The 25,552-nt window shown below is 41.1% G+C and overlaps 1 protein-coding gene across 4 annotated transcripts in view; it reads right to left on the minus strand.

Moving 5' to 3' along the window:
• LOC105394077 (protein MON2 homolog) overlaps positions 1–25,552 on the minus strand; it is a 44,819-nt gene that overhangs the window by 1,089 nt on the left and 18,178 nt on the right. The window contains exons 14-39 of one of the 4 annotated variants that reach the window (XM_048630879.1): positions 25,272–25,399; positions 24,779–24,898; positions 24,174–24,369; positions 23,310–23,443; positions 22,164–22,275; positions 21,455–21,496; positions 18,391–18,518; positions 17,714–17,815; positions 16,986–17,096; positions 16,283–16,458; positions 15,451–15,538; positions 15,182–15,256; positions 14,725–14,857; positions 10,698–10,840; positions 10,194–10,301; positions 9,321–9,455; positions 8,814–8,846; positions 7,545–7,659; positions 6,697–6,802; positions 5,122–5,266; positions 3,336–3,485; positions 2,915–3,022; positions 1,839–1,942; positions 1,122–1,294; positions 650–757; positions 150–246 (exon numbers count right to left, since the gene is read on the minus strand). In XM_048630879.1, coding sequence (XP_048486836.1) covers positions 150–246; positions 650–757; positions 1,122–1,294; positions 1,839–1,942; positions 2,915–3,022; positions 3,336–3,485; positions 5,122–5,266; positions 6,697–6,802; positions 7,545–7,659; positions 8,814–8,846; positions 9,321–9,455; positions 10,194–10,301; positions 10,698–10,840; positions 14,725–14,857; positions 15,182–15,256; positions 15,451–15,538; positions 16,283–16,458; positions 16,986–17,096; positions 17,714–17,815; positions 18,391–18,518; positions 21,455–21,496; positions 22,164–22,275; positions 23,310–23,443; positions 24,174–24,369; positions 24,779–24,898; positions 25,272–25,399 — 3,070 coding nt within the window. Of the gene's footprint in view, positions 1–149; positions 247–649; positions 758–1,121; positions 1,295–1,838; positions 1,943–2,453; positions 2,563–2,914; positions 3,023–3,335; positions 3,486–5,121; positions 5,267–6,696; positions 6,803–7,544; positions 7,660–8,698; positions 8,847–9,320; positions 9,456–10,193; positions 10,302–10,697; positions 10,841–14,724; positions 14,858–15,181; positions 15,257–15,450; positions 15,539–16,282; positions 16,459–16,985; positions 17,097–17,713; positions 17,816–18,390; positions 18,519–21,454; positions 21,497–22,163; positions 22,276–23,309; positions 23,444–24,173; positions 24,370–24,778; positions 24,899–25,271; positions 25,400–25,552 lie in introns of all 4 variants that reach the window. The other 3 variants (XM_048630880.1, XM_048630878.1, XM_048630881.1) reach the window with 3 other exon arrangements.

Genomic DNA, 25,552 nt, shown 5'->3' on the forward strand with positions numbered 1-25,552 from the left:
TGGCTTTACATGGCCATTCTAAACAACTTGATTTCTTTTCTAAGACAAAATAATGTTTTTTCATGGTAACTTAGTAAGTAGGTACAAATTTTCCAGAATTTTTAAATTTAGTAAATAATCTTCGGATTACTCTCACAAAATTAGCTTACCTAGGTAATTCTTCGGTACTGTTTTCATCCTGATTATATTTAACGATGACTTCTTGAAACCTGTCTAGTAGCGCCGCCACGGCCAGAGGGTCATCTCCTGAAAAACAAATGCATAATTAAAATCATCATCATCAGCCCTTAATAGTCTACTGCTGGACATGGGTCTCTCTTTAGGACAAAACTGCGTAATCGACCTTCCTCATTTAGCAACGGAAAAAAGTTGCCCTCACTCCAACTAAATTGGGCGTGTATAGACATGGAAGCTATACCTACAGAATAAGCATACACAAGTTGTATGTTAATTCGACTATATTTTATGTCTCATAAGTATAATTTCAAAAGCTCCTAGTACCTATATCAGTTACAACTCAATTTGTCTCCTCCGAGGTAGTTTGGAAGAAATTACTCTTAGTAATAAGGCCGCCATTTGTACCGTCTATGCTGTACATTTCCTTGTGTAATTTCTGTATGTGTAAGCAATAAATAATTATCTATTTTACCGTTAGCGTCGGTCAAGGGGTCGATATCTTCCAACATTGAGAACTGCAGCAGAGTCTCGAAGCAAGTCCGCGCAAACTCTTCTCTTTCACGGAGTTCTGTTTCATTATCTGAAAATAAAGAAATATTATAATAATAACATTCGAAATATGTTAAAGATTAAGGATACAGTCAGCTGCATAAGTAGCTGTACATTTTTGTACCTTGTCAAACTCACAAACTGAAAGTACAAAAGTGTATATATAATTATTCAGCTGACCGCACATGGCTGTAAACTACTATAAAGGGTGGCTTTAAGATATTTGTAGATAGCTGTTGGAGCTACCTACAGGAAAAGCATTTTTTTAGTATTTTAGTTTCATTACAATTTTCACAATCTGTCCGCTTGCTCTGCTCATGAAAACTTTTCAAGCGACAATTTAACCACCAATGAGAACTAAACCTTAATTCCCACCACACAAATCCCAATCTCACCTGTCTGGCTATCCCCTTGCGTGTGCGAAGAGCCGCGCCTCACAAGGTTCAAAATCGCGGCGGCGGCGGCGCGCGGCGCGCGGGGCGGCGCCTGCGCACCTCGCGGCGACGCGCACAGGACTTCCGACCTTATGAGCAGGACTAGCTCTCGACTGCTGCTTGTGCTGCCTTCACTGTGGATAGGAGAGGAGAGATGATAAGTTACTTACAGACCCCACAGTATTACCCACAAATTCATAGACCGACCAAAAATATGAAATTCGTATGTCACAATGTCAATTTTAAACCTATTGTAAAGTGTCAAAAAGCTCTATGAATTTGGGGTTTAAATTATATTCTTAAGACGATAATGTTGACATATTCATATCAAACCAATACATTTTCGATGTCATACAACGGATTGAATTGCTTACTAACTGCAAAACATCGAAATTCGGAGTCCAGAGCAAACTGTCATCCTTTTCTTCAGTCTATGGTAGTCCACTGCTGCACATAGGCCTCTCACAAAGCACTCTGCTGGATGCGATCTACAAAGCTGTAGATCCGATCCAATTTTTATCAGCCACTTTTTGCAAGTCGTTACCCAATCTACCTGGAGGGCGTCCTACATTATGTTTGGGTTTCTAAATAACCTAAAATATGCGAATCACTGAAAGAACTTATATTTTTCAAGCATATTGTGGATTTAAACTATAAAAATATAAAAAAAAAACTTACGGTGGTTGAAACATAAAGCTTTCCAACACAGCGGGCAGCTTGTCCCAGAATTCCTTGTATTCGTCCGGCTTCTCTCTGGCCAGTGGAAGACCTGACGATAGCACCTGGGAAAAATATCAGAATAAAATAATTTTATTTATTTATTTTAGTTTAGGAAAACTTACAGCACAATTTGAAGGTATAACAATAGAATAAGCAGTAAAAGGCTTACAAAACGACTCGTGATGAATGAACATTTCTACGATCTTACCACAATGTTTTTACGTCATCAGTGAAGGAAGTTACAGATAGTTGTGAATTTATCATCATCAGTCAACTATCGTCCACTATTGCAGGACTCTCCCAAGGAACGCCTACAACACTCTGTCCTCGGCCTTCCTCATCTTTCTACTAGTATCTGAGTGACTTCCGTCGACTCGATGTTTTTTTTTCCCGTATACGCCAAAGTCACAAAGGTTGTCCGTAATATCTACTCCATATCTCTTCTACCCAATACTTTACCGATACTCGGTTCTTCGACAGATAATACCAACAGCGAGGTGGACTAGGCCTAAACCCCTTCCTTCATTGGAAAGAGACTCGTGCCCCAGCAGTGGGGACGTGAAGAATCCCAACCCTGTAGCAACAGACCGGCGATCTGCGCGCCCTCCGCGGCGGAGTCGGCCGCGCGGCGCCGGTTCGCCCGCCCGCCCTCGCTGCACTGTAGGAGCGTCGTGTGCAGCGCCTGGGAGGGAGGGGGAGGGGAGATATGTCCATATGTTGTCGTCCTAAGGTACCCCAGTGGTACAGAGAGCCTTCACGAGAGTGCGCCACGCCGTCCTGTCCTCAGCAACCGCTCTGGCCTCCGTCCAGCTCAGGCCTTGCGCTCGCAGCTCGCTGTCCACTGTGCGCCGCCATGTGTGCACAGGGCGACCGCGTCTCCGATGGCCTCCTAGCGGTTTCCACTCGAAAGCGATGCTTGCCATGTTATCGGCTCCCCTTCTTATAGTGTGACCGATCCATTTCCATTTTCGCAATGCGATTTCTTGCTCTATGGGTGATTTCTTGCTCTATGTCCATATACATATATAACAAACCTGTAGCAACAGAGCGGCGATCTGCGCGCCCTCCTCGCGCGAGTCGGCCGCGCGGCGCCGGTCCGCCCGCCCGCCCTCGCTGCACTGTAGGAGCGTCGTGTGCAGCGCCTGGAATTAAATTACACATGAGTACTTATTACACCTGGACAGATTTTTGTCTCTTGGAGGTAAAAAAAATGTAACTTAAAATCTATTTGGTGTCGCATTCTAATAAAAACATTCAGACGCGATTGACAGCGCTTTTTTTCCTTTTCCAGTAACATACCTATAGGTAATGCGTCAGTGTAAATTAATCTACGAGCGTACTGCAACCTTCTAAGTTTGAATTTTTGACAGCTAACCACAAAAATATTTTGTTTTTTTGAAGGCAAAGGTCTTAGACCTATACAGCCAGCGCTTTTTTCCTTTTCCACTAACATACCTGCAGTAAATGCGTCAGTGTAAGAGGTGAAGGCGCGGCGCGGTGCGCGGCGGCGGCGGCGGCGAGGCAGCGCAGCCCCCCCCCCGCCCGCGCCAGGGAGGTCAGCGCGAACAACACTTCGGGGAGGAGCTCTTGACGCTCTAGGGCTTCCTGGGAAATGAAAAGTAATGTTCGTTGTAAAATGGAATTATAATAAACTAGCTGTTCAAGCGCGCTTCGCTTCGCTTTAAAAAGTTTTCCCGTGGGAATTCCGGGATAAAAAGTAGCCTATGTTCTTTGTCAGGGTCTAGACCATATGTAGGTATACATCATAATCATAATAATAATTTTCCATTGCTGGATATATTATGCTCCCAAGGAGCGCCGCATCACTCAACCGTCAGCTCTCATCATTAATCCTAATCCTAAGTATCCTAACTAATATTATAAATGCGAAAGTAACTGTGTCTGTCTGTCTGTTTGTTAGTCTTTCACGCCAAAACTACTGGACGGATTTGAATGAAATTTGGTGTACATATGGTCTAGACCCTGAGAAAGAACATACATACTTTTTATCCCGGAATTCCCACGGGAACACTTTTTAAAGCGAAGCTCGCGGGAATAGCTAGTAGTATATATGTCGCAGGCATCTGGTTTAATCTCCTGTTTGATTGAACCGCTAGCCCGTTCATTGGATGACGCTACTCAGTTGAATGATTAAAGAACAACTCGTCAAGTGGTTGACTGTAACGTCCAACGTCTTGACTGAACGTTATTCAGCGAAGTCGTTAAATGGGATATGGTATAGCAACTTTGTAATGTCTGGTTAGGATGAACATGACCAGACAAGAGTCAACAAAAAGACTATGTTACAAAGCTCTCATCTCACAAATTAATTAACCAATAACAATAAACGTACCTTGATATTGTTGTTCATAATTATCCAGTTTCAGCACATTTTTTTCTTTGAAACTATCCTCCGGCGGTGTAATAATAGGTAAATCCATGTTATCACACTATTTTAACATAAATAACGCACTTTTAAGCTAATTTATTTGCAAAAAATGACAATACAAGTGCTTTTTGTGTCAGCTGTTCGCTGTTAGACGCCATATTTGTTTTATTCACCACCTGACTGATTTTAAGTCCGCTAACTAGTTGGACGTTTTGTGACGCTTGTACAATCAACGTTCGGCCTAGTCATACAACTGAATAGCGTCATCCAATGAACGGGCTAGCGGTTCAATCAAACAGGAGATTAAACCAGATGCCTGCGACATATACATATGTGTGTGTGTGATAGCTGCTGTAGATCTATCTCTGCCCCGGTCGGGACTCGAACCCGGGTCACTCAGTCGTCCTACCTTCATGACGGTTTGCAGGCAGTGCAGCGCGTGGGGGGCGGGGGCGGGGGCGGGGGCGAGCGTGTCCAGCGGCGCGGGCGACGGCTCCACGAGACAGATGTGCATCTAGTATACATGTCGCAGCCGGATCATATAATCCGCGGTATTACATTACGGCTAGCCGCATTACAAAACAGGGCCGTTTTGTAATGTGGCGCTTCAACGATCCGGCTGCGACTTATACTACTTTATTACAATATACTTTAGAGCCAGTACTAATAAATCTATCCAAAAAAGTACCAGGCACCCATAAACTATAAGCAGCATACCAACGCACTTACCTATACCTAAGCACGGGACGTCAGACGCGTGTGTGTGTATTTTTGTTACAAATTGTTATTTTTTTGGTGTACAAATAAAGTGCCCTATGCCTCCCCCGGCCGGGACTCGAACCCGGGACATACCTTCATGACGGTTTGCAGGCAGTGCAGCGCGTGGGGGGCGGGGGCGGGGGCGGGGGCGAGCGTGTCCAGCGGCGCGGGCGACGGCTCCACGAGACAGATGTGAGTGAGGCATTGGCCTAGGCGCTTCACGTCCTCGGGGGTGAAGCTAAGGGGGAGAGAAAGTGATAATAATTATTATTTATTTAATTCAGATAACATGATCCATATAATGTGTTAATAGTAACAATATTTCCTTATAAACTAGTTTAGAACTTAATATTAACACATACATTCATATTTACACATTCTACATATATATTATTCATTAAATTAAATTGAATTATTAATGTTAGTAACAATGTTTATCTTAGAAACTATATTAGTGCTTATGCTACTTTTATTTACACAGGAGGCTAGGTATTCTCTCCAATAATAACTCGGACCCAGTGGCCCACGATAGGACAGTCTAGCCTACACGCAATAACCTCCAGGATGCCGCTAGTGGCGCGACGCACTCTGTTGAGGATGAAAGCCGTCCGTTTCCACATGAAAGCGTGGAAACCATCAGTCCGCTCTTGAGCGAACATTCCTAACGCACTACAGAAGCGATAAAATGTAGCCGTTACGTCTATTGTTAGAGTATACTTAGTACGGGTTTAGCAATTTGAGTAAATATCTTGACGGGTTTCTTCTGCATCTGCATACAATTATTATCCGTCAAAACATCTATAATAGTTTCCACTAGAGTAGATATTTTGTATGAAATTCTTAGTTTTATGCTATCAAACCCGTAAAACCTCAGTAAGTTGCCAGTTTTGAGCTGCGTCTCATTGGCACTCTCCATTTAAATTAATCAGTTTATGTAATGATGATGAGACGACCGAATGGCGTAGTGGTTAGTGACCCTGACTACTGAGCCGAAGGTCCCGGGTTCGATTCCCGGCTGGGGCAGATATTTGTTTAAACACAGATATTTGTTCTCGGGTCTTGGATGTGCCCGTAAAATGGCAATAGGCCCGCCCCCTATTACATTGGGACTAACATAACACTCTGGCGAAAAGTGGGTGCAGCAATGCACCTCTGCCTACCCCGCAAGGGAGTACATTAGTACAAGGCGTGTGTGTGTGTGTGTGTGTGTGTGTGTGTATATGTAATTCAGTATTGTACACATATTTTTTTATATAAGCCGTTTGAGATACAGTGGTCCAAAATTGATAATGCTTATAGAAATCTTTGACAGATCGATTGTTTTCGATTATGCGACACATGATATATGTATAAAGTATAAAATATAAATAAGTATAATTAGTTATTAAGTACCTAATTACGTAGAATGATTCATCACGGACAAATCTCTGTGATTTTTGTGATACAATGTTATAATTAATCAATAACTATGTAAAATAATTTGATAAATAAATAATAATAAATAAATAATATTGACTCCTATTTCTTTCGAACAAGGTGCAAAATGCAAGTGTTTTTTTAAGGCTCTTACGATTTGATGATTCGGGTGTGAAGATCTGCATGTGCATTATTAATTTTGGACAAGTGTACCTATATGTAAAAGTAGTATTTATAATTTGAACAACTCACGTGGGCCGTATGTGCTGGAAGATGAGCGGGAAGATCTGCACCAGCGTGGTGAGGAAGCTGAGAGAGGGGGTGTACACTTCTAGCGGCTTGCCTTCTTCCGATATCACTGTGGACAAATGTACTATTCAGTATAAGTTAAGAACCAAATCAGCCGCCCATTTAAAATACCCAGGGTCCTAGAGATTTGCACCGAATAAAACGGCTGATAATTTTTACCGAAGCAACTGTAAAACGTTTGCTTGTTACAGTGGTATAATTTAGTGGGGTTTATAATTTACTTACCACGCTAGTGAAACTGCTTTTACTGCTGAACGTATATATAGCTTATACGTTTCTTTATGTCAAATTGTAAACGGTGTACAACAACCAATGTAACGTAACTTATGGTTTCTGATACGATTTCGAGTGAAAGTAAGTATATTCTAGTGTTTATAGGTATTTTAACAAAATTATCTTTCCTCTCAGTCTTTCGCACTACCTATAACTTTCTCCACAACACCCAAGGTTAGCTGGAAGAGAATGCTATTAGCATTAAGTTCGCCTATGTACATAAATTTATTATTGTGCAATAAAGTATTTAATAATAATAAACGATCTAATATGACAGGAAATATGCTTGTAATACAATAAGTACTGGTACTAGCCCCCTCTAAATTGCTCCAGTCATTTTCCCGTGAAGAGTAACAAGCTTTCAATCTATGCATACTTAGAAACTATTACTACTCACTATTATTACTCAACATTAGTAGGTAGTATTAACCTTGCTCGTGAGCGGCGGGCTCGCGGAAACTAATAAATCTTTCTAATAAAGTACCAGGCTCCCATAAACCACAAGCAGTACTATCTACCTTGTTCCTGCGCGGCGGGCGCGGCGATGTCGGTGTAGGCCTCCCACGCCAGCGCCCACACTTGAGCCCTAAGCTCTGTATCTTCGGTCTCCCACCGGCCGGCTGCAGAGACTACTTCTTGGAACGACTTTAGAGCCAGTACTAATAAATCTATTCAAGAAAGTACCAGGCACGCATAAACTACAAGCATCATACCTAGCACGGAGCGTCATATGTGTGTGTATGTTTGTTACTTCTTCACGTCGAAACGGCTGAACCGATTTTAATCATATTTGGTATTCAGTTAGCTGACACCCTGGATTACATATAGGGGTTCCGCTCATCTCGCATAATCTTTATTGACCAAAACTCATTTCGCATAACTCGTATGGTCTAAACTTTTTTGGCCGAACCATCACTTTGCCAAGACTTATGTGGCATAAGGCTCGTTTCGTCTAAAACTCTTTAGGCACAATCTTTAAACACCTAAGTTTCGTTTGCTCAAATTTATGTTCGTCTATACCTATGTATAATCTTGTTTCTCGTAATGTTATCTTAATAAATAATATATTAAGTATGTAGTAAATGTACAAATTGTGGTTGTTAACGACCAATATAATTATTACAAACCCCATGAGATCGAAACCTAAAAATAGGTGCGACGACGAGCAAAGCGAGGAGGAGCGTGTTAGGTGCACATGTTCATCAAAACCAAAGCGGAGCGCAGCGAAGCGGAGCGGAGCGTTTTCCAAACAGCGGAAACAATACAAGGCACCAGTTTGCGCTATGTAGGGAGACGCTCCGTCAAAGTTAAAGCCAAACGAATATTATTACTTTGTATAAACCTAATAAACCTATGCCATAGCATTATTAGGCTATTCAAGATTTGGCCATACCATTATTAGGCTAAACAATGTTAAGCGAAATAACTTTTTACTAAACGAGATTTATGCCATACGATTTTCGGCGTAACGAGACTTTGACCAAACGTTACTATGCAATACGAGATTAGGCAAATAAATCTTATGCCAAAAAAGGTAGAACCTACATATAGGCTGCTTTTATCGCGGAATTCCCACGGGAAAACTTTTTAAGCGAAGCGGGAACAGCTAGTTACTAATATATCTATCCAAGAAAGTACCAGGCTCGCATAATCTACCAGTAGTTCTATCTACCTTGTTCCTGCGCGGCGGGCGCGGCGATGTCGGTGTAGGCCTCCCACGCCAGCGCCCACACTTGAGCCCTAAGCTCTGTATCTTCGGTCTCCCATCGGCCGGCTGCGGAGACGATTTCTTGGAAGGATTTTAGAGCTGCTAGCGACACCTGGAATGTAGTGAAGAAAACAGTTAGTATTTCTGATTGAATATAGCGCGAAAGTATTTCCGCAGAGCCGTGGGAGCGACGCCGTAACACAGTGTCATTGGCGACTCTTATTATATTAGACCTCTATGATAGTCTAGAGTCTGTTTTTTTTATCTCAGATACTAAATTGACAGTTTCTGAACGATTCAACTGTTGAACTGAGCGTCTTAACGTACAATCGACTGTTGATGAACCGTCCAGCATCTGTCAATTTAGTATCAGAGATAAAAAAACAGACTTAAGGGTAACTTAAACACCCGCCTCTTGCGCCCGAGCTAACTATGCTGTGTCATAGTAGTGTAATGATTTAACAGTCAGATTAGTTGTCAGTTACGGGTGTCTAGATAGTATGTAAGTTACGCAAGGCTTTTGGGTTTTTTTCTGTCATTTGTAGAGTTAGTTAGAGTTAGTCCCCGTATGGTAGTCAGTGCTCACCTCGTGGCTCCTGGTTCGCGCCGCGTCCGCCACGAGCCGCAGCAGCGCGCGCCACAGCCGCGGGAAGTTCTGCAGCGACGCCAGCAGCGGGAAGCGCGAGTGGAACACGCGACACACGCCCGATAACGTCAGTACCTGGGGAAATACATATTATTATCGTTAATATTTACTACTAGCTGTTCCCGCGCGCTTTGCTTCGCCTTAAAAAAAAATTCCCGTGAGAATTCCGGGATAAAAAGTAGCCTATGTTCTTTCCCAGGGTGTAGACCGTATGTATACCAAATTTCATTCAAATCCGTTCAGTAGTTTTGGCGTGAAAGAGTAACAGACAGACAGACAGACACAGTTACTTTCGCATTTATAATATTAGTTAGGATTGGATAAGGTAGTGCATTGTTATAATAAAAAAATCCTGACACTGTAAAATATTAGAGCATTGTTAATGTTTGTTGAAAGAAATCAAAAGTATGTATAAATATGAGTCCCTCTAACAGTGTAAAAAGTGCAAGCATAAGTTTACGGTCGAAATCTATCTCGATATCGACTCGACGAGAACGCATTCGAACGATGCAATTTCAGAGTTACATTGCCTTCTAGCGCTTTCTCTGGAATATAGGCCTCTTTAAGAATTCATTGACATTTCTGATCTTTTGTGTCTGAAAGCCAATGCAAGTTTGAAAACTTGACGTTGTGGTTTGACTATCGATTCTAGCCTCACGGGTTAAGTATAATAAATAACCAGGCACAAATGCAGAAGTGTATCACAAAGCTTACAATACAGTATGCACATATATTTTGTATACATGTTGCGTAGTGTAAAATTCATTCCTTTTTTTTAACGGTTGAAAGTAACAGTTATGTTATCTTGTATACCTGAGTCTCAGCCCACTGTTTCTGCGCTGTGTTCCTGGTGTGATGTATCAGGATGTGCTCTCCGGTGTCCACCTTCTCCGCACTGGCTTCGTTCGATAGCCTTTGTACCTGATATTGATAGAATAAAGTATTATTATACGAAAAGAATAATTTTCGTGAAACATGCGATATAGAATTTAGGAATCGAGGAAATGATTTAGGATTTTCTATCTCTATAAATAATACAGGTGAAGTAGTTTCTGCTGAATAGTATGCTTTCCGGCCATTCCGCAATTTAGTAATTTATAGCCACTGGCCTGATATCCCTATGCCATAAAAGCCAACAGTGAAGGCTGTGAAGCACTAGACTTTGACTAAATTCAATTTCTATTATATTTTCTCTTGTATTATATTATATAGGGACGTCTGGACCGAGCCTCTGTGGGCGATATAGCTGAACAGTGTCTGCGTAGCTGTATCTATACAAGATATATCTCTGTCTCACCAGTTACATCTCTGTCTAACCTGACTCAGCATAGGGTACAACACGTGTAGAAGCGCGGTCCAGGCATTAGGGCTCAGTAGGGACCCGTGGGCCCCGATGCAGCTGAATAGCGTCTGTGTGGCGGCGCGGCGGACCGGTGCTCGGGGCTCCGTGCATAGCTCGCCTGTGGGGGTAAAGGATGGTTTACACAACAACCAAAAATTCTCTCATACTGGCTAATAATGCCAAAAAAATTTACTTATAACAGGCGTATTATCGCTAATAAGGGTGCGTTTGGGCACAAATTATAAGGACAATAACGTCAAATCCCCCTCAAAACCTAAAGGTATATGGTAGACATGATAGTGCTCTTATGTATTGTTGGATACTATTTGTAAAACCGATATGACTGCGACCAACATATTGTGTATGTTAGACTCCATTCAGGTGAAAATTAGTGTCTGCTTATGAGTCAATCAGATTTGCGTTCAGTATTTTTATCATCATCACGACCCATTACGTCCCCACTGCTGGGGCACAGGTCTCCTTCCAATGAAGGAAGGGTTTAGGCCTAGTCCACCACGCTGGCCAAGTGCGGGTTGGTGGACCCCAACACAAGCAAGCTTGTGCTGAGAGAGTTGTCGGGTAAGTGGGCAACCCGACTGTCAGATGTTTTCAAGCCGCCCGAAGGACTCTGACTAGGCTTAACGACTGCTGCCGAAGCAGCAACCGGGACCCACGGCTTAACGTGCCGTCCGAAGCACGGAAGCGTCCAGAAAAGCACCACTTGAAATTGGTCACCCATCCAATGGCTGACCGCGTCAGTTGTTGCTTAACCTCAGCGATCAGTTACGATCACTGAGGCCCGCTCGACTACGGACGCTTCGACGCAGTATTTTTATATCAACGGATAATTATTAGGTCAACAGTCTAATGCATTTTATTTGTCCTTCGTTCTTTTTCAGGCGATAACCAACTTTATTCACCAGGCCTAAGGCTGCGTTTCCATTGACGCGGAGCTGGGCGGAGCGGTGCTTAGCGGTGCATGAATTGTCCAATCACTTTGCTCGAAATCTCCGCTCTGCTTCAATGGAAACAGCTCGAGCGGAGCGGGGCAGAGCTGAACGGATATTCATATAAAATAAGCGAGGTGATGCGGAGCGGAGGACAGCGGGGCGGTGTGGAGCGGAGGACAGGGCGGTGCGTTGCGGAGGGTAGCTAGGTATATTTATATTAATAACTAGTACTTGGGTCATTATTGTTAATGTGGAAATAAGTTGATAATTCTCCATGCACGGAACGATAATTTATACAGGGTGTCCCAAAAGTCAACGTCATCCCTTAAAGGGCTGATAGGTCAGCTCATGAGAGGCCAGAAAATCAAAATATGACCTTAGTAAAAACTCGATAATTTTCGAGATATTGACACTTTTATAAATTTGCTGAAAATCGACACCTTGGATCAGTTTTTTGCGTGCCGCCGGTACAAAAATCCATATTGTTAGAATTTGTTTGGTGTTGCATCACCCTGTATAGCCCTGCTATTGATGGCAGTCAAAAAAAATATCGATTAATGCTGTATGTTTAAAAAAAACACGGGTTTCAAAGTCATAAAAGGTAATCGTATTTTTTTATAAACAACTTTGACTCTACATACTGTAAAAAAAATATACCACGCAAACCTGGCACCTTATTTGAAAAGATTGCTCATTTAATGCAGTTTCCAAAATGGTATGAAACGTTGCTATTGTTTTAATTAACAAAAAAGTTATTGCTATTTTAGTACAAAACGACCTCGATGTAAAATTGTTTGAAGGAAATTTATCTGACTGAATTTATTAAGGGTAAGTCATGTTGGAATGAGTTAAAGTAAAATAGGTGGTGGGGTCAGCCGTGGCAACATAGATGACGCAAAAATAGCTAAGAAAAAACTTACCAAACTCTTATAAAACATATTTTGCGTTTTTTACACCTTATTTTAAAAAAAACAAACATTTATTGACTTTTATTTTTATTTCTCAAAATTATAACACCACATTGTTATATTTAGTACATAATCAACAAAAAATAATACTCATTAATGGTCATAATCATAATTTTGAGAGTTTGGTTTTGTTTAACAATAACTTTAAAATAAATAACAAGTAATTAGAGGTAATGTTAATGACAAACTGATCTGTCCCTTTTTTGGATACTGTGGGTGTACAATGTACATGTGTCAGCGTTTTACTTGTACAATATCACACATTAGCACTACTCAGGAATGTACGGTGGCCTGCGCCTAAAAGTATACAGGCGGAGTTTTTAAAATAGCGATCCCTGATGATGAAGGGACCAGCTACATCTGTTATAAATCCGGGGACGTGTTGTGTGTGATGTGTGTAGCAGTGGTGTTTATGTGGATGTGCTTGAGCAGCATGTGAGCTTGAGATCGCTATTTTAAAAACTCCGCCTGTATACTTTTAGGCGCAGGCCACCGTACGTTACCATGCGCTACATTTATGGGGAATGTGGAGTTGTTATAGTCCACCTTTTTCGAGAAAGATACTCAAAATGCCTTTTTTTTATTCTGTGACAACGTTGTCTCTTTTCCCACTCCCGGCCACACCACCTATTTTACTTTAACTCATTCCAACATGACTTACCTTTAATAAATTCAGTCAGATGAATTTCCTTCAAACAATTTTACATCGAGGTCGTTTTGTACTAAAATAGCAATAACTTTTTTGTTAATTAAAACAATAGCAACGTTTCATACCATTTTGGAAACTGCATTAAATGAGCAATCTTTTCAAATAAGGTGCCAGGTTTGCGTGGTATATATTTTTTTAAGTATGTAGAGTCAAAGTTGTTTATAAAAAAATACGATTACCTTTTATGACTTTGAAAACCGTGTTTTTTTAAACATACAGCATTACTCGATATTTTTTTTGACTGCGATCAATAGCAGCGCTATACAGGGTGATGCAACACCAAACAAATTCTAACAATATGGATTTTTGTACCGGCGGCACGCAAAAAACTGATCCAAGGTGTCGATTTTCAGCAAATTTATAAAAGTGTCAATATCTCGAAAATTATCGAGTTTTTACTAAGGTCATATTCTGATATTCTGGCCTCTCATGAGCTGACCTATCAGCCCTTTAAGGGATGACGTTGACTTTTGGGACACCCTGTATGTTGTCGAATCCAGAATCTATGTTTTCTCTTCATATCCAAAGAAGTCGCAACAGTCAATGGTACTTCATCTGATTCGTTATCTTCGTCTTCAAGTAAGATATAAAAGGATTGCTTTTTTCTTTTTAAGCGACAACATGACGTATGCTCTTTCTGAAAGATGGAGACAAACTGAGCGCAAAATTGCGCAACTCCAAAGTTTGCTCTGCTCCGCTCCGCACCGCACCGCCCCGCTCCGCTCCTCTCCGCTCTGCTTCAGTGGAAACACTCACCACTTTTCACCGCTATTCTCCGCTCATCTCCGCACAGCTCCGCGTCAATGGAAACGCAGCCTAAGGATCTGTCAAGTGGGATATGTTCCACTGTGTAACACTTACTGAGTCTCACGTAGAGACAGATCCACGTGTGGTCGAGGTGCTTGAGGGCGACAGCTTCTTGCGATTGTGATACAGGTTATGAAGATGATGGCGGATATGTCAAAAATAGACTAGAGTAGAGGTTCTTGCTAAAGCTTTTGCATTGTGACTTTTATAATGACGTGATTTTTTACTATGACTTAGTATGCCACTTTTGCACAACCCTGTATGTGTAATATTTACTGAGTCTCACATAACGACAGATCCACGTGTGGTCGAGGTGCTTGTTGCGATTGTGATACAGGTAGTGGGATATGTTCCACTGTGTAACACTTACTTTCCACTTTTTTCTGCTAGTTTTTATGTATTTATTTAATTAAGTGTTAAATTGATTTGTTAAGTAGATTACTTTATTAACTTTTTGGGAAAGAGCGTTCATCCCTAATACAGGTTCTGAGAACTTAAAAGGGATATACATTAATAAAGATAAGACTATTTACTTAATAAAGTCATTTTTGTATTTTTTTTTACTCACTGAGTCTCACGTAGAGACAGATCCACGTGTGGTCGAGGTGCTTGAGGGCGGGCGGCGCGGCGGGGGCGGGCGGCGCCTCCAGCAACGTCGCCAGCTTGTTGCGATTGTGGTACAGATAGTCCGATATGTTCCACTGTGGGTAAGAGAATAGTGTTAATTACAACGACTCGACTGAAGAATACCTATATTTATTACTAGCAGTTCCCGCGAGCTTCGCTTCGCCTTAAAAAAAGTTTTCCCGTGCGAATTCCGCGATAAAAAGTAGCCTAGGTATGTGTTAATCCAGGGTGTCAGCTAACTCCATACCAAATTTCATTACAATCGTTTGATGTGAAGATGTAAAAAACATACACACATACTAACAAACTTTTGCATTTATAATATTTTGTAGGATTTACTCGTGCATCATCATCTAAAATAGCAAAAATATGTATTTATATCTGAATAACTGTATTACCATAAGGCCAACGGCACTGAGACTGATGTTGAGTTCTTTGGTTTGACTAGCGAAGGCTGCTGCCGCCGACAGTACCTGGAAAAAAATATGTTTATAAATTTTGATAAAAACAATCATACATACAGTTATGAAAGAATTCGTGCCACGAGATGAAATATTTAAGTCTTTGACGGACACCGCAGGGGTATGAACAATATTAAGGAGCCTAATTTATGCTGTAATGGGTTTTATTTCATTAAAATGTGTGTGTAAATGTGTATGTGTATTACCTGATTGAGGCACCTCGGGCCGGCCCATCCGAGTAGGTCCCCAGCTATCAGCTGCACGCATTGGAAGGCAGACCGGATCAGCTGTTCACTGCAAACAGACATTACCATTTATAGCTCTCATAAGAGGCTGACATAAGGAATGCAGTTATGTTTCACATGCATTAGGTGAATGGCACCTTTTTGTAACTTTAGGTACCTTGAGATTTGTAAATTGAAATCAAGGTTGACCTACATACACACTTTCAGACCATAAAAACATTTAAAATAACATTCGGTCTTAGAACTAGAGCATATTTCCTAGGTTATCGCTAAAACAGTTGGATGGCATTGAAGGAGAGACTTTGTGATATAATATAGCCTAAAGTTCATGTGGCTTGGGCTGTGTGTTACCTATAACTCCCGTTACCTGTGGCTAGGGCTGGTGGCGCCCACGATGTGGCTCGTATTACCTGTCACTCTATTTACCTGTGGCTCTTTCTATTACCTTTGGCTCGTGCAGTTACCTGTGACTCACGTTATCTGTGGCTCTTGTTACCTGTGGCTCGTGTTACCTGTGGTTCCAGTTACCAGTGGCTCGTGTTACCCGTGGCTCTTGTTACCTGAGGCTCGTGTTATCCGTGGCTCTTGTTACCTGTGGCTCGCGTTACCTATGGCTCCGTCTGTTACCTGTTACCTGTGGCTCGCGTTAGCTGTGGCTCTTTCTATTACCTGTGGCTCTTTCTGTCACCTGTGTCTCTTTCTGTTACCCGTGGCTCTTTCTGTTACCGGTGGGTCTTTTTGTTACCTGTGGCTCGCGTTACCTGTGGCTCTTGTTACCTGTGGCTCTAGTTACCTGTGGCTGGGGCTGGTGGCGCCCACGATGTGTATGAGCAGCGGCCAGGCGGCGCCCAGCTGCTCCCCGCGCGAGTGAAGGAGACGCGCGCAGCACTCCAGCTGTCTCGCTCGCACGTCGCAGTGCCGGACTGAGGATAGTTCGGAGAGAGGTTCCAGGAGGAGCCGTTGGCGGGCCTGCGGGGGATATCATGGTTATATTGTGGTATGTGGATAAGTTATAGAAGTGGAAAAAACTGGTCTAAATAAATAAATCTGAAGGGCAAGCACGGGGCGCATTTAAGACGTGACAAAAGTTTTGCATCACGCTCACTCATATTGCGCAGCCTCTAGAACGAGCGCGACGGAGAAATTTTGTCACGTCTTGATTGGGCCCCGTGCTAGCCCTTCAGGTGTTGTTAAAGTATAGTTTAGTGGGGCAAAAGGAGGTGAGACTCTTCATAGCGACAACGTAATCGTTTTCATAGAAATTAAGTTTTATGAAAAACAAAAAAAAACGAGAATTTAAAAAGTGTATTATGTCAAATTGCGCTAGGGTCGTTTATTTGCGTCGATAACGAACCCATGCAGCGGGGACAGATAAGCGACAGTCACTGATTTCCCAAGTTACATGTATAAGGCGACTGTTCCTCCATAGGTCACTCAAGGAAGCTCCATCTACTTTCATTGCCGCCACTGCCGGGATTTTTCTACAGAGTACTGACCTCGGTAACTAGCGCCGGGTTGGCGTGGTGATGCTGGAAGGCGGCCTGCACCAGGTACGTGATGGCCTCCACGCCCCACTCGCGCATGCGGATGTGTGGATGCTGGCACACCTGCGGATAGGATATAATATAATAATAATATGTGGGGAAATCTCGCATACGGCCATCCGACCCCAAGCTAGGCAGAACCTGTGTTATGGGTGTCGGACAGCTGATATATCTACACAAATACATAGATAGATAGATACTAAATATAAATATCAACACCCAAGACCCGAGAACAAATATCTGTGTTTAAACAAATATCTGCCCCAGCCGGGATTCGAACCCGGGACCTTCGGCTCAGTAGTCAGGGTCACTAACCACTACGCCATTCGGTCGTCAAGAAGGAGCAGAGATTAGCAAGACGAGTTTGACAAGACGTGGTAAAATTTACACATCTTGCTGCGCCAGTATTGCTTGCCGTGCTAGGCTATTTAGAAAAGTATTTATATATGTGTGCAATAAAGCCTTTATAAGAAATGTGCAATTAATAAATAAATAGGGGGATAGTCCGATAGAAGGACTATTGGGAGGTTTTGTCGCCGTTCGGGCAGATAACGTTTACGACATTAATGACGATATGGATGCAAACTATTAGGCCAACTTTTCACTAGTTTAATACTCGTATCATGATACAAAAGCAAAATGTATTCGTCATCAAGAATAAAATAGATGTGTCTGGTTACCTCAAGTAAATGATTAGTTATTGGTCTCCACATAACTTCGATCCTGTGAAGGTTGGCTAAACCGGTTTCTAGAAGTTTTGCCACGGCGAAAAGAGATGGTTCCTGAAATAAAATTGTACATAATTAAATTGTTTATATTCTAATGGAATTATGCATTTTCTTACTATAATGCATAAGTAAAAATAAAAATGTATTCATAAATCACTAAAAACTTACAATAACTACGATTTTTTACGTCAGATTTATAAAGGCAATCTCTATAAGCCAACCTTGTAATCTATTTTATTTTATTTTTAATTTATTTTATTTGGAAAGCTAACAACTTTAATTACAGAGATATAAACATTGTAATAGGTATGACATGAGTTAATAACAAGCTTTCACATATAATTACAAATTTAAGTACTAAGAAGGAGAGCGTAATTTATTACAAAGTTTGCACAAACACATACCTACGTTACAAATTTAAAGCTACGTAAGTACCTACTAACGTAATAGGTGAAAACAACGTCACGTTATGAGACAAAGTAAGAAAAAAAATATATATTAAAAATATTATAAAGGTAAGATGCTCTAGAAGTTATATGCTATGATTACAATTATGTAAATAATCGGGTCTATAAACCACTACGGCTATTGGTCGATTTAATCTAAACCACCATATTTAACCCACTTACCCGATTAGAATACGCCAGTTCCATAGCCTCGTTGCTGAGCTTACACAACGCGTCTATCAAGTGATGGAGCGCCACATCGTCCAGGTTCTTGGAAGACTCGAACACTCGCGACAGCATTGCTGATAGAGCTGGAATAAGACGGGATGTTGAGTAAAGACGTAGGGTTGTTGAAGGCTATTGGCAAGCATTTAGGACGAGTGTAAGATAGAATAGTGTGCTTTTCTCGTGAATAGTTGTAAGCTCGAATAGCATAATATAAGGACCAGTGTCCATCAGCCAACAAAACACAGTATTCAATTTGACACTTATCACAGTGATCCAATACAAACGTGTGTGTACTACCCCATCCACACGCTCGGCGAACAATGGCAAACAGCAAACAGCAAACACTGACGTGTGGATGGGTGTTTGTCGTTGTTTGCCTGTTTGTGTTTGTGTTCGCCAGTGTTCGGCATCGGTGTCGGTTTTTCTTGCCAGATCAAAGGATGTTCGGCAAACAGTTCGCTACGTATCCACACGTCTGGCAGCGGTCAGTATGCGCGCTAGCATTGCGGGAGGCGGACGTATCAACTTGCTACACTTTTTCGTTGGCGCGCATTTTTTTTATGTATGTTCACCGATTACTCCGCCGTTAATGAACCGATTTTGAAATTTTTTTTTTTTTGTATTGGGTTGAGCTCCCAGGTGGTCCCATTTTTTTTTCAGAATTTTATCTCACCCCTAAGGGTGGGTAAAGGGGTAAAAATAGGGTATGAATTTCCATTTTGGACACATATTAACCGATTCTAATGAAATTAAAAACATAAATATAGTTCTTGTAACAAAAAAATATGATGGTGACCTTGAGCTGATCTGATGATGGAAAAGGAAGGCAGTCAAGGGAACTCCTCAACGGTATATAGCAAATACCTCGTGTTTAGGCTTGAATGATTCGTATTGATTAGTAGGACTTTTTGGTATCATTTGCATCTTACTTTTGATTAAAAATTATTGCAAATAAACTAAAAACTATAAAATAAAATAATAATTAAAAAGAAGAAGTCAGTTTTTTTTAAAATTATTATTATTATCCCACCATCATCTTTGCTTTCTTCTTATTTTCCTTTTTTCTTTCTCTTGCTTTAATTTATATAATAAAAATATATCAACCCGAAAGTAATAGCTCGTCGTCCGCCGTGTTTGCCGGTTCGGAATGTTATGAGCGTTCGCCGAGCATGTGGATGGCTGTTTGTGTTCGGTGATTGTGGTTGGTGTTTGGGACTTTGTTTGCTGTTTGCCGTGTTTGTGACAAACAGCAAGCGTATGGATGGGGCTTAAGATTTAATACTGTTTTCTGATGGTCAAGTCAAAGTCAAGTCAAAGTCAAATTTTTTTATTCATCGTACAAATATAAAATTTTCTGATGAACGTCAATTTTTACAAATTACTCTCCGTTCGGATAAGGGGGGCTCTTTCTGTGTATGGTGGTAACGACGAATAGCATTGATGACCAGAGTGTCATAAGTGTAAGTTTAAATACTGTGCTTTGTTGGCGGATGTTCGTAAGGGCGAGTAACATTTAAGACCAGTATCATGAATGTAAGTTTAGATACTGTATTGGATCACTGTGATAAGTGTCAATTTGAATACTGTGTTTTGTGGGCTGATTGATGGTTGTAAGCTAAAATTCCACTTACGACGAGTGTCAAAAGTGTAATTTTGTATAAGAATGGATTTTCGCTGTGTGTCCACCCGTCAACGAAAAATGGGAGTAGGAAGGAGTATTGGTACCAAAACAAGATTACAGCGACCATTTGATGGAAAAAGTAAAATCAAGTTTACACCCAGTGTGTAATATTTAAAATTTCATCTTGATTCATATTGCACAATCGGTGTAGTCAAGATCGGATGAATTGAACTGGTGTATAAAGCTGTGAAAGAGGGTATGGTGAAAAAATAAAAGAAACACAAGTGCACAAAACATTTTGGCCAGCAAGCTCCGTACCATTGCTTGTGACAAAGCATTTAGAATCGTTTAAACAAAACTTTGAAGAGGTTCGTAAATTAAATGTGTATGGATTGTGATAAACATACAATTTAAATTGATAGAGGTTCTTGTTTAGCAGTGGAAAAAATGGATAATTATATTTATGTGTGTAAGTTGACGATAATTATGACATTCACTATACCTTTTCAAAGTTTTGATAACAATAACCGCGCAAACAAAATACAAAATCCTTTTGGAATCTTCTCGAATCACCGTTGTATTAATTTAAAACACACATTTAGTTATTTACTTCAAGACCTTATCTAACACAGTCAAACAACAAGAAACACATACCATTGAGAGTAAAGGACACACTTATACAAAGGGAAAGGTGTGAAAGAGAAAGTTTGACGTCACAGGAGGCACAAATATTGTGACATGCAAACAATCATACACATTTTCACAATAAATATCTGAAGACGTTTATTTCTGATCCATCTTTGGTTTATCTAAAAGTTAGGGATCAAAGATGCTTTTCCACCAGAGAGTACTATAATAATAGAAAGGCATAAAATATATACCTACATTAAGATTAAAACAATACAAATACAAAATATTTATAAACTCATTTGTTAACAAATATATTGTTAGTGTCTAAGACAAAGAGCGAGTTTCTCCTGTCACAGGTTATTTAAACTTAGTAGGAGTAAACTCAATGATGTATTAGTTTAAGAAAACAATGTATTTGATGGATAAATGAATTTGGATTTGATTTGAGTACTATGCTTTGAATTCGTTTGATATCCACCAATCATATTCATTCATCCACATAGCATAGCACTGGTGGGAATGGGTTTTTTCCCTCATTATCATAGCATGGCATGGTGGAAACGCACCCTAAAGATCGATTATGGTTGTGCTGTAAAAAGCATCCTAGAAGCATACATATTTTTGGTTATAGCCTCAGTAATTAAACTTGGTAATAAAACCGGATAATAAAATGGACCAGAAATACTCAAAATGTGATTAGTGAGGGTTAACTTTACAGAAGAAAATTCCAAAGAGGAGATTGTTTATAGAACAGGCGAGTACAAGTACCACTCATGACTCCGAGAGACTCCGCTACAGAAACTTGCTGACCTGGAAATAATTGAATATCACACCAGCAGTTCCTTTGTAGAATAAAGATGAGCTAAAAATATTGTATTAAGTTTGTGATGCATAAACCATGTAAGTTGAAAAAAATGGCGACCTTTTGAGCATCCTTGCCGTAATAGACCAATAGCAGCCCAGCGACTTAGCGCGTACCAGTTGCGCGGCTTGACACGTTTATTTATTTATTTCTACGTATTCGTCAAAAGACATGATCTTACATGCAATTTGTGGGATCTATAACTTAATTACTGGTATAGTCAGACAAGTTCATCTATTACAAAAAGTGATTGAATCTGAACCAGGGAATCTTCGAAAAACACAAAGGTATAGGTTTCAATTTGTTGTGCAAAAATATTACATAGAACAGTGAGCAAATAACGGAAGACACAGAAAGTAAACGGATGGAGTATATAGCTATATTTTTCAGATTTTCAATATACCTATAGCAATACAGGGTGAATTTTTATTAATGAAATTTACATCATCAAGGTATCCTAGCAACATTCATAAATAAAATCTGCTGCCACAAATTTTTACTGGGATTTGACCAAAACCAAACCACCGATATAATTACCATATCTTTAGGTATCAAAATTATTCGCGATATGGCTTCTACTCCAAGAGAATATGTTACCCTAGTACATAGACTCACCAGGCAGGTCGGCCATGACTGCATTGGTGCTCATGACGGCGTTGGCGTCGGGACTGGAGCGACTGGCCTTCATACTGCCGCCGGTTGAGGGCTTGAGGCCGAGGATCCACACCTGAGGGTATAGGGGAGATAATAATAATAATAATATAATAATATGTGGGGACATCTCACACACGTCCATCCGACCCCAAGCTAGGCAGAGCCTGTGTTATGGGTATCGGACAGCTGATATATCTACACAAATACATAGATAGATAGATATAAATTATAAATATCAACACCCAAGACCTGAGTAAAAATATCTGTCTTTAAACAAATATTTGCCCCAGCCGGGAATCGAACCCGGGACCTTCGGCATAGCAGTCAGGGCCACTAACCACTACGCCATTCGACCGTCAGATGGGTTAGTGATTGGTGGGATTGAGTGAGTCAATGAATGAATCGGTGAATACGCGGTGAATGAATGAAATGAACATGGCTGCCGTATTTATAATCATCATTATCAAACAATAGGATATTAATATACACATATTATTATAGGCCTCTCCCAAGGAACACTCGGTACAATACTATGTCCTCGGCTTTCCTCATCACCATTGCCGGCTATATGTCTAAGTTTGACAGACAAAAAACGTCCATGTTACGTTTGCTTCTTTACAGTTTTCACTCAAACTCCCTACACCAAACCAAAGTTGAGGCTAGACAATATTTCCGCGTAATGGATTCTATTCTAGGGGTCATAGGACGACTTATTCTCCAGTCCTAATGGAATTTTTTTGCACATCACTTTCAATCTATCAGTTGAGTTATTCAAAAATATAGTTTTTTTTAAAACCTACTTGCTTTTTTCTTTTCCACTACTGGGCAAAGGCCTCCCCGTTTTTCTTCCACTTAATATTTTGAAGTATAGGATACTAGCTGTTCCCGCGAGCTTCGCTTCGCCCTAAAAAGTTTTCCCGTGGGAATTCCGAGATAAAAAGTAGCCTATGTTCTTTCTCAGGGTCTAGACCATATGTATACCAAATTTCATTTAAATCCGTTCAGTAGTTTTGGCGTGAAAGAGTAACAGACAGACAGACAGACAGACAGACAGACACAGTTACTTTCGCATTTATAATATTAGTTAGGAAGTTAGGATATTGTTACCAAATGCTGCAGCGTCGTCAGCAGCGGCAGCCAGGCCTGCTGCAGGGCATCTCCGTCACGCTGGGCGGCGCAGAGCAGAGCCTTCATGGCCGTCACGTGGCGGGACGTCACCATCACGAAGGACTGCTGTTGGCCTGGTGATGGTAGACATTGTTGGAGTTAGGTTATTGGGGTAGTTATGGCGTATTTACACGTAATCACATGGATTAGTCAAGGGCCGGAAATTTTCTACAGAGGTATGCAACAGTTGCGGGTGATTCGTATGTATGTAGGTAGTTAGTCCAGTACAAATTTAATTTTTATGTTTTGTATTGTATTGTGTATGTTTGTGAATTAGTGTGAATAAATGGTATGAATATGAATATGAATATTCGTTCTGTTTATTTAAATCGATAAATATCTCAGCAATCCTTGATTATTTCAGCTCCAAAGTGTATCAAAATAAAACTAGACCTTGTACGTCATCTCTTGACCACCATATTTCCTCACCTGAAGGCAGATCAGGGGTAGGCAACGGCTTCCCGACCCACACCAGCTGATGTCTATAGTCATATTCGGGCGATGCCACTGTTTAATTTAAATCCATAAATATATCAGCAATCTTCGGTTACTTTTACAGAAAACCCACATATTTTGATACTATACTCTTTCCCTGACCTCTAAATCACCATATTTCCTCACCTGAAGGTAGATCAGGCGTAGGCAACGGCGTCCCCACCCACACCAGCTGATGCCTTAGTCGTAGTCCGGAGCCGTATTTTAAATCCATAAATATCTCAGCAATCCTTGGACACTTTTACATAAAATCTACACATTTCGAAAGTATTCTCCCTCCCCTATCTTTACATCACCATATTTCCTCACCTGACGGTAAATCGGGGGTAGGCAACGGCGTCCCAACCCACACCAGCTGATGCCTATAATCGTGGTCTGGGGGCGGCGCCGGGTCCCGCCGCCACGGGCAGGGCAGGGCGGATAGGGCGGCCACCCCGTACTGGGCGGGTAGGGCGCAACGGCAGATGGCTGATATGCACGCGTCTCGGCCTGATGCGTGGCCGACCTGGAAATAATACAATAGCCTTGATACTCATAGAAAAACAACTCTGTTAGGTTGTAACAGGCTTGTAAAGCTTCATCGTGATACGCGAATTGTGAACTTTCTTTCCGACACAAAGACTAGAAGCTCGTTAGTGTCTCACCGATTTAAAAATATCTTATGGAACGTAGCAACTCTTTGTAAGTACTATGAATAAGAGGTATTTAAATCTGATAGCAAATGTAGGTTTTGGCAGGATATCTGCCGGAGATACCTTAGGTAGACGTAGTACTAGAGTGGATATGAAGAAGAGGCTAACTTTGCTTAACTTACATACTAGTAACAATGTATAATTGGAGGCCTTATCGGTGAGGGCAATCTCAGGCAACCTTGGTAAAACGGAGACAAAGTAACTAAGTAGAGGGTTACGTACCTTCCCGCTGACCCTGGCGAGGGTCTGTATGGCCCGCAGGATGGCCTCCAGCTCCCCGATGCTGGCTTCAGCCAACACCGACATGCCCCACACGAGGCCGCACCACGACGACTTTAGCAGCTGAAGATAAAGATATTAATTAATTATTCATGAAGCTGAGAAGGGGTTCATTTCAAAATTTTATACTAGGGAGGGAGGGGAAAAATACATTTACATACTCCTGCGGCCGCTACACGGGTTCGTTATCGAAGTTGATAAACTCGTTTAATGAGCGTTCCACCAATCACAGCACCGTATTTATGGCGAATGGCGATATAGTGACGATTATCTACGTCGATAACAAACCCGTGTAGCGGCAGTTTGAAAATAAAAATGTTATCGAATACACCCAAAGAAAATGAAAATGGCAGCCGCAACACAAAGAATAGGGCGAGATATCGCCGGCCACCATTGTCACCGGGTTTCTTTATTTACGTGGCCTATACGAGTATACCTGTAAACAAATCTCTTTCTCTTTGTCCTCGACTTCTTCTGTTTTCTCCGTGATATTGGAGTTCTGGTCCTCCTCCCCGTTGTGACCATTACTCGTTACTGTTTCCGTCTCTGTCTTCACTCCGTTATCTGAAAGAGACAACAGAAGCATAGACGCATCATGTGCAAACTAGGTTGTCTCATCGCCTTTCAACCTATCACCAGCAGTGGTTGAAATATAGATGTGGTTACAAAGTTTTTATTTTATATTTTTTTGTTTTTATTAACACTATAGCTTTTTTA

Source organism: Plutella xylostella, chromosome 27, assembly GCF_932276165.1.
Source record: "Plutella xylostella chromosome 27, ilPluXylo3.1, whole genome shotgun sequence".
NCBI classification, from domain to species: Eukaryota; Metazoa; Arthropoda; class Insecta; order Lepidoptera; family Plutellidae; genus Plutella; species Plutella xylostella.